Source organism: Epargyreus clarus, unplaced genomic scaffold, assembly GCF_041222505.1.
Source record: "Epargyreus clarus isolate Ecla_fem2 unplaced genomic scaffold, WU_Ecla_fem_2.2 ptg000034l, whole genome shotgun sequence".
NCBI lineage: Eukaryota > Metazoa > Arthropoda > Insecta > Lepidoptera > Hesperiidae > Epargyreus > Epargyreus clarus.
Genome location: NW_027332239.1, coordinates 2,634,431 through 2,643,625, shown reverse-complemented (window position 1 = coordinate 2,643,625; position 9,195 = coordinate 2,634,431). Strand labels below are relative to the sequence as shown.

The following is a 9,195-nucleotide window of genomic DNA, read 5'->3' as shown; positions in this document are numbered from 1 at the left end:
TTGCCGATCAATACTTCTGACAGTAACATAATCATTTGTAGGTAAATATTTGAGGCGAAAATTGCAAAAATAATTTAGTAGTTTTATAAAGAGGAAAGTTATTGGAAAAATGGTCATAGCAATAGGATTCGAGGGGAGTGCTAATAAACTTGGAATAGGTATCGTGAAGGATGGAGAAATACTGTCAAATTGCAGACGAACATACATCACTCCGCCGGGGGAAGGTAACCTTACTAAATTTTTAATCTTAATAATAATAATATATTCAATTCTGTGACTTGTAGCGTAACGATAGATATTCTTACTGACTGTATATTACTTACTATAGCGGTAGTAGTATAATTAATACTAAAAATAAAAAGAGTTAAAAATAAAGGCGGATCCCTATACAAAATACGTAGTTTTGTTTACGGTGATAAGCAGAGGCTAGACACTTAACAATTTCATAATACATGTGCTTTTATAGATCCTGTCTTAAGAAATAAAAATCATATTGGTATGAAACCCTCTGTGTGTAAGTCGAAATCGAATTTGGCTCATTTTTATGTTAAACTGTGTGGGTTAGGTCTCTCCCCACACCTGGGGGAGGCTAAGAACATCCGCCAACATGATGCTACAATGTTAGGGATATGGATTAATAAAATCCTGTTAGATTAATAACACTGATTAGGATTAATAACTATTACTCTAATCCGGATCCATCCAAACCATTTAATGTGTCCTCAAAAACACTGAAATGTGCACACAACCTTAACTATTACCAATTCACCGCAGGTGCAATCAACTGCCAACCACACCCACAAATTTGATAACTCAAGATTAACATTACTAGGTGGTAGAACCCTTTGTGGTTCGACTCCGGCGGCACCACCGCCACACCTATTTCTGCCTAATAACAGCAGTATTAGGCGCTGCTGTGTTCCGTTTTGAAGGGTGTGGTAAGGGGACTTTACCGAGGCGTTCCAACTTAGTCCTCAGGGGTAGCAACGCATCTGTGGCCGAGCTCAGGTAGGAATATCTAATCCTATCTGGGGTTGATTTTATCCAGATGTCCATGGGCGGCAGTAGCCACTTAACATCCTAAATTGGTAGAATATATTTGTATTGCTACATTATTGGATCACTTCGATATAAGTATGTCATAGTTAAAGTGTTTAAAGACAATAAACCTCTTATCTACAAAAAAAACCATTGTAAAAGATATGTAATTTTTTCTATTCAAGGTTTTCTACCCAGAGCCACTGCAGAGCACCATGAACAAAATATTCACGAGGTTCTACAGGAAGCGTTAAATGAGTCCGGCATCACTCCGCAAGATATTGATGTGGTTTGCTACACCAAGGGCCCCGGGATGGGCGCTCCGTTGATGGTGTGTGCTATAGTGGCCAGAACTTGTGCTAGAATATGGAAAAAACCTATATTGGGAGTTAATCATTGCATTGGCCGTATCCTTTTCTAAATTAATCTTACTTAGGTCCATAATAAACACTTCAAAAGATAGTCATAATATTCTGATATGAATCCAACTGACAAATTTTAATTAATATCTTACCAAAAAATTTAATAGATTTGAAGGTGATAGAAAGCTCTGTATGTGTAATGGCAGTGTTAAGTGCTGTCCAAGGGCGGCATCCACTACCAGCAGATGGTCTGCATATTTGCCTGCTACTTGTATATTGTAAAATAAAGATAGTATGAATTGAGCGTTGATTTGATTCTACTACTTTGATTCCACCGGTTCTGGTTGAAATTGTTACTTTTGAAAACTACAATTGTGGAGAAATTACTTTTTATATCAACATCTATGAGTTTTCAGTAAGACACTTTCGAGATCATGTCCTATATGACTAAGTCTTGATGTTGAGTGAATTTAGTTAAATAGGTGTTTCAAATATTCCGTTGGTAACATTTCCTTAAATCAGATCTATAATATCCAGACATAGAGATGGGCAGGCTGATAACGAAGGCAAACAACCCGACCGTGTTGTATGTGAGCGGCGGGAACACGCAGGTGATTGCTTACTCCCGACAGCGGTACAGGATATTCGGGGAGACCATTGATATTGCTGTCGGCAACTGTTTGGACAGGTAGTTATTTATGAACTTGTAAATATCCCAAAATAAAATTCAAAATCGAATCTTGATTAATATTTTAGTTGTTGTGTATGTATTAAGACTAATGATTATTAAAACATGAAATAGAAACTTTTTGTGCTATGGAGTAAAGTTATGTCATTATGTTTGGTTAGTATTAAAGTTATCTGGAATATATTTAAAAGTATAAACAACAATTATAACAGTGTTAAAACAAGAGTGGAATATTCTTCATAGATTCTTTCTATTAGAAATAAAGTCTTATCAAGAATTATGTAATATTTGTGTTATAGTAAATATTTAAGTTGTATTGAGTAACATTTGTCTGGTGATAGATTTGCAAGAGTGTTGAAACTATCTAACGCGCCCAGTCCTGGCTACAACATCGAACAGATGGCAAAGAAAGGCAAGAAGTATCTACAGCTCCCTTATTCTGTGAAAGGTATGCTCCCAGTTAACCATAACTTATTTATACCCACACAAATGTATCTGAAGGTTGGTTGGTTATACCTCTTTTAACATGAATTCTTAAACGCTATTATTAGCAACTTTAGTAAAACCATCTGGGCATGTAACAGGAAAGAACACATTTTGTTTCACAACGTAAAAAAAAATTCAAGGGGATTAATTTTTACTCTGTGTTGGCAATTAACCAAATACTCAAAAATATAGAGTGATTGCTTAAAATCAAAATAAACTCTATGCCCATTTGGTACTTAAATTATATTGATAACATTAAATATTCACTTATTGCGTTAAACATTGAATTATGTAGTGTTAAATATTCCTGTTTTCATATTTCTCACTACCTGTCCCTTTTAATATTAAAAATGGTTTTTAACTGACTATAAAAAGGAGGTGGTTATATTTCATAAGTTTTGATGTAAAGTTTTTTGTGTGTATATTTTTCTAGGTATGGATGTAAGTTTTTCTGGTATTCTGTCGTACATGGAGGATAAGATTAATGATCTCCTGAAAGAATATACCCCAGAGGACCTGTGCTACTCGCTCCAGGAAACCGTGTTTGCTATGCTGATCGAGATTACTGAGCGAGCTATGGCACATTGTGGATCAAATGAGGTAAGTATTTATTATTAGTTAACTTTCTACTGTAATAGTTTGCTTGGCTTATTTCTAAGTACAAATATCATAAAAAGGAAATTACCAATTAATCTTCAAGAGAATATTTCTACAGTCAAAATTATGTGCAGTATGTTTATAATGTTTATATGTTATTGACTATGTAATAAATTATAATATATGGGTAAATAAGTCTGAAATTCTATAAAACTAAGTCGCCTTTTGACCCGATGTCGGTTGACAATCTTTGTGGTGGTGCGGTCCCCATATCGATGTGACGTGCATACGAGTATAATGATCGCACCATACCCGTTCGGGTTCGATACCTGACCAGACAGACATCTGAATGAGGAATTTAGATGTCTGTTCTGTCCGTTAGGTCTGGGTTTGTGTCTGTTCATGGCATCTACATGTAATCTTAGTGTGGGGTTGTCAGTTTAAAAGCGATATTTTTCATCAAGGTGCTGATAGTGGGCGGCGTGGGTTGCAACGAGCGCTTGCAAGCGATGATGGGGGTGATGTGCGCGGAGCGCGGGGCGGAGGTGTACGCGACGGACGAGCGGTTCTGCATCGACAACGGCGTGATGATCGCGCACGCGGGCGCGCTCGCCTTCGCCGCGGGCGCGCGGATGGACTTCAAGGACGCGAGCATCACGCAGCGGTACCGCACGGATGACGTGCTGGTCACGTGGCGGCAGGATTGAGTCTAATTTACAAGAGTTACAAGTGCAAGGCGAACTCGCGCGAGGTTCCGTTGCGTATCGCCAGATTTTTATTGTTTTTTTTTTAGTATTTGTTACTAAGCAACGGTGCCGCACTGATGACGCGTTGGCCACGTGGTGGCAGAATTGAGTCTAATGTTGCCAAGTGCAAGTCGCACGAGAGTAGCACCGGTTTTGTTTTTTGTTTTTTTTTTAGTATTTGTTATTAAACAACGGTATTAAATAACAGTTCCTTGTATGGCGACTATGGATTTTTATATTTTTAGTACTTTTTGTTATTATAGCCACCTTATACATACTCTGTACAAATTACAAGTGTCTTTCCGAAAAGATTCATGGGATAGAGCCCTGTGACAGTTGGATAGACAGCGGAGGCTTAATAATAGGCTTCCGTTTTTACCATTTGGGTATGAAACCCTAAAAAAGCTATATAATATGGTGGGACTTAGCGATATCCGCCAAGTCAAATTGCGACACGAATTGCTGCGATGCGATATCGTGCGGCATAGCGTCTCCCAGGGTGACCAACAACAACAACAACTGTGAGGAAACATCGCAGGAATGCGCGATGCGAATCAATTCGCAAGTTCTTGCGATGCGTTGAGGGAGCTCGCAAATTTTTATGATGCGACGACGCATCGCAGTTTTGTGTACAAGCTCTAAGTCAGGATATGATTTCGCATATGTATAACATCGTATGGTATGATTTTACAAGATAAGCCCGAAGATATAATTATATTAATTGCACAATAGTGTTGTGACAGTTAGTCCTCAGTGGTATTATTTATTTGTTTCTTATTCTCCGCGATTGAATGTAAAATTGATTTTGGCGCTGTGTTTGCATTTGTTTGTAATGTTCCTTTTTTTAGGATTACATTTATTGATCGGTTTACAATTAGTAAAACTGAAAAATAATCAAAATTTTGTTTGCTGGCAAAAACTTTATTTATTAAAGAAATCTGAAATGCTTATCCACAAAATGATTTCGATCATTTTCCAACAATAGCAGAAATTGTTAGAAAATGATGGAAATTATTTTCATTAGTGTTCGTTTTCAGTTTATACTGAAAACAACCATTTCAGTCGGTCATTAGTTATTTTATATAGTCTTATATAGTTTTTAAGATAAAAACCAATTTCAAGACTTATTTATTTTATTTGTCTTACGTTTGTTTTTAATTTTATGATTGTTTTGTTTCTATTTCCAGATATGCATATAAACTGTTCGATTTAAAAAAATAAAATAATCGAGTTATTATGGCAATGTGAAGGTCTTGTGTAGCTCACCTTTTATGTCTAAATCACCTGAAAAATTATTAAGTATTTAATAATTTTTCAGGTTATTTTAATAGAAGACAGTCGAAAGAAATAGGTACCTACAATAATAGTAGTTACGTTAGGTTGATCTTATTCAGTCAAGTCATTGTGAAGGGTGATCTCCTGGGTGACCTTGGTGATCTCCGCACAGTTTTTCAAAACGGGGAATATGACTTGACACTGGTACTCTAATTTTTTGCTCCACATTGATCCTTAGCGATATTTGTTCTTTATCACAGCTACAGCTGAAAACCCAGCTTCACATACTCGTAGATATGATGTTACAAACGGAATGAAAATTTTTAATGCTTTGGATGTTAAATTTGGATATTCATTTTGAATCGATAACCAAAACGCCAATATTTGTGGTGTCCAATAATCGATCGAAAATAAGAGGATCGACTCACGGCGCCCCTCTTTACTTTCTACGGCGCACCAGCGAGCCGCGGCGCACTATTTGGGAACCCCTGGTATAGATGATTATAGGTGATAGAACCCTTTGTGGTTCAACTCCGGCGGCACCACCGCCACACCTATTTCAACCTAATAACAGCAGTGTTAAGCGCTGCTGTGTTCCGGTTTGAAGGGTGTGGTAAGGGAGACAGACTTTTCCGAGGCGTTCCAGCTTAGTCCTCAGGGGTAGCGGCGCATCTGTGGCCGACCTCAGGTAGGAATATCTAATCCTATCTGGGGTTGATTACAGATGTCCATGGGCGGCAGTAGCCACTTACCATCAGGTGGACTGCATGCTCGTCTGCTACTCTTATATTATAAAAAAAAAAAAAAAAAAAAAAAAAAGATTATAATTTAAAAATGTAAGATATGCCCTTGCGATCTCTTTAATTTTATTGTTAATCCAAGGGCATTAATTAAGTTAACATTAAATATGATTTATCGATTATAAGTCATGATACAAGAATTAGTTTATTAACTAGTTTCCATAATGTGCCAAAGCCGGTATTGTACGACCTTCGCTTCGCTAACTAAAGTCAAGAGGTTCTGTTAAAATGTACTTATGTAAAATCTTAGTTATATATTTAATTAAATTATAAAATAACTAGCTTTATATTAATAGTTTAGTAATAGTTGTTTTGCTCGTTTGTCTTCCAATATCTTTCTTTTATAAACAAATCCTCAAAATTTCCATAGTGATTATGGTTGAATTTCGATAACTCGAACACAAGTAAGTAATTTTGATTATTCAAAAGATTTCCATATTTAGTAAGGTTATATTCTACTGTAGTAAAATCTTATAATAGCATGTTATTCATCAATTTATAGAAAAATATAAGATGTAAACGTATAAGAGTATACTACAAATATTTCATGTAAATATCCATTTCAAAATATAAGTAGTTTTACTTTGATTACCTATTTCAATAAAAAAAAATTAAAACACGAGCGTATTACATGTACTGAAATCAAAGTTATAACGCCCTATGTTAATAAATATTACGGTTTGTAGGAACTGCCTACCAGTCACCTTTTTTTAAGAGGGGGAAACCTTCAAACGGTACCACATGTCGTGGGAGCGACACGAAGTTATGTGGGATTCTTACCGCACTAAACCCCCCCCCCCCCCGGTGGCCGTCCTCGGCGCTGCATAGAGGACTCCGGGATGTCCAAAGGAACGCAACCGGAGTCCTCTTAGCGCGTTGCCCCGTCGGACTCCGCCCAGGTCCTTCGCGGGGTCGCTGGCTGGGCGGTTCGAGCACTCTTGCCGCCCGTAACCCCGGAAGTCCCCTTTTAGTCGCATCTTACGACAAGCAGGAGATACCGAAGTCCTATTCTACAGGGACGGCCTACCAGTTACCTACCATGAGCTCGTTTGAACAATGTTTTTATTTGTTTTAGAAACGGCGCATCGTAACGCAACTTTGATGTCCATGTAAAATTAAATTCGTTTTGTTTTTCCGAATATTGTATTTATCCTGACAAAGTGTTAAATTTAAAACAAAATAAACATAACAATTTAAATCAACCATTATAATATTTGTTCTAATGAAAGTACATTTCGATTGAAGCAAAGGGCCATACGTAACAATAACATTCTATAAACAAAAAATAACATTATTATTGAATTACATGCAATAAATGTAAAATTAAATGTTCTATCACACGGCATGGAGTACTTCATATGGTAAAACTTAACAATTACAAATATTTATTTTAATTTGCCTACAAATTTGCATAATAATATTGTATTAATTTTAAAGGGGTACAGTCCGCGTAAAACTACTAGCCCACTCTGAATATAGAAATGGATCGCGTCGTCATAACAAATTGTATGACTACACCTGCTCGCAACTACTTCAGAGCGGACTAGCAGTTTGGCGCGAACTATACATTTTAATAAGCAGATTAATGTAAACACCACAAGTGTTGTAATTCAATATTTGAACTTTAACGCACATATTTAGATTTGCACAAAGTATAGGATTGAAATGACGTTTGCATTACATTATTAGAATTTTATTCCCCGATGCCACAGAGCTATAAATAAGCACTCGAGTGCTAAAAATAACAAATTTGTAGGCATATTTCCTTAAAGTTAAAATGTAGAATATATTATTAATATTATATTATTTTAAATATACATAATATAGAAATGCAAAAGCTCTCCACAACAGCAAAATTGTTTCATTTCACTTAAAACCTATTGCGTATTAATTATTATATTATTGTTTAATTATTGCTGGGTAAAATGTCTACATCCTATCAAGTATATTAAAATTCCAATCGTCTCATATTACAATTCATTCAAGTCATAATGGGAATTTCAGCAAATAGAAAAAATACAGAAGGAGCCTAAAATGTTCAAAAGGCATAAAGGATCATAGAAATATTAGGGACAGTAAGGTTTTGATAAATTTTATTTAAAATTCATAAGCCAATACATCATATAAATGTATTAGTACATTACTTATTGATTTGAGATGTGAATTCAGTATAAATTTTAGACCCAAAGTCAATATTTAACGCTTTGAAAAAAATATGAAACCATGCAATAAGTTTGCATCGATACCGTAGATTTTACTTTTGCCGACATTGTTGATTTACGAACGTATTTAAATGTATATACACATTGATAGATTTTTAATTTACATGGTAAAGTATGGATTTCGACATCCCAGATTTACGATATTATTATAAGTAAAAAATTGCAAGTAAACACCACCACCACACCTGAGCAAATTCTCTTTAGTTTCCTACGATGGATGACGGCTACCGATCCCCATTTGGCCATCATGATGGTTATTTAACCCGCATTCTAAGACCTGTGCCCAGAAGTGGGACAGAGATGGATAGATGATGTAATGTATGAAGCGGGAATGTTATTTGACACATTTTTACAATTTATCTTGCGTGGTCACATAAAAAATTATATTCTAATACTTCTATAACAGGACCAATTCACATTGAGATTTGCTATAAACATAAGGCATCAGATTAAATGAAAAATGAATTAAAATACTTTTCAGATAGATAAGCTGCACTTAACATAAGCTGGGCTATATAACTGTTAACTAGAGTAATAGTTAAGAGTAAAAGGTATTATTAACTATTATCTATAATTCTATATGCTTAATTGAACACTAACTTCGAATAATTACAATTACAACAAAATCAACGTGAACTGGCCCTTAGCCATTACCATACAATAACATTCCGATTCTGCATACTTAATTATACGCCGATTAGGGCTGCCATGATATATAAGCATTATAAAAATCTGACTTATTTCTATTGAATACACGAGAGCTGCAATTAGAAGTAGTTATTTTTTTTAATTCACCAGATGAAACCTACAGGAGAAACCAATTGAAAAATAAAGGGGATTTGTAGATTACTAATGACAGCCCTAATCCTATCATCATCCCATTGGCAGATTATATGATTACCGTGGAGTCCGTGGATAACCTTCAGAATTAAACAGTTAATCGAAATCTAATGTTATCATGTAACAATACCCACCCTGTAA

The 9,195-nt window shown here is 35.6% G+C and overlaps 1 protein-coding gene across 1 annotated transcript; it reads left to right on the top strand.

Annotated features, from left to right (window-relative positions):
- Nucleotides 1-4,559, top strand: Tcs3 (Probable tRNA N6-adenosine threonylcarbamoyltransferase Tcs3). Its single transcript, XM_073091342.1, has 6 exons — nucleotides 1-224; nucleotides 1,224-1,445; nucleotides 1,938-2,088; nucleotides 2,430-2,536; nucleotides 3,008-3,174; nucleotides 3,636-4,559. Exons 1-6 carry the CDS (start codon nucleotides 110-112, stop codon nucleotides 3,876-3,878), a joined length of 1,005 nt encoding a protein of 334 aa, XP_072947443.1. The 5' UTR covers nucleotides 1-109; the 3' UTR covers nucleotides 3,879-4,559.
- The last annotated feature ends 4,636 nt before the right edge of the window (nucleotides 4,560-9,195 follow it).

What these genes read in the sequence shown, in the direction of transcription:
- Tcs3 (XM_073091342.1), top strand. Translation starts at nt 110, where the DNA reads ATGGTCATAGCAATAGGATTCGAGGGGAGTGCTAATAAACTTGGAATA. An exon ending in GTCGGCAACTGTTTGGACAG is followed by an intron (nt 2,089 to 2,429) that starts GTAGTTATTTAT and finishes GTCTGGTGATAG; the next exon opens with ATTTGCAAGAGTGTTGAAAC. An exon ending in GCTCCCTTATTCTGTGAAAG is followed by an intron (nt 2,537 to 3,007) that starts GTATGCTCCCAG and finishes ATATTTTTCTAG; the next exon opens with GTATGGATGTAAGTTTTTCT.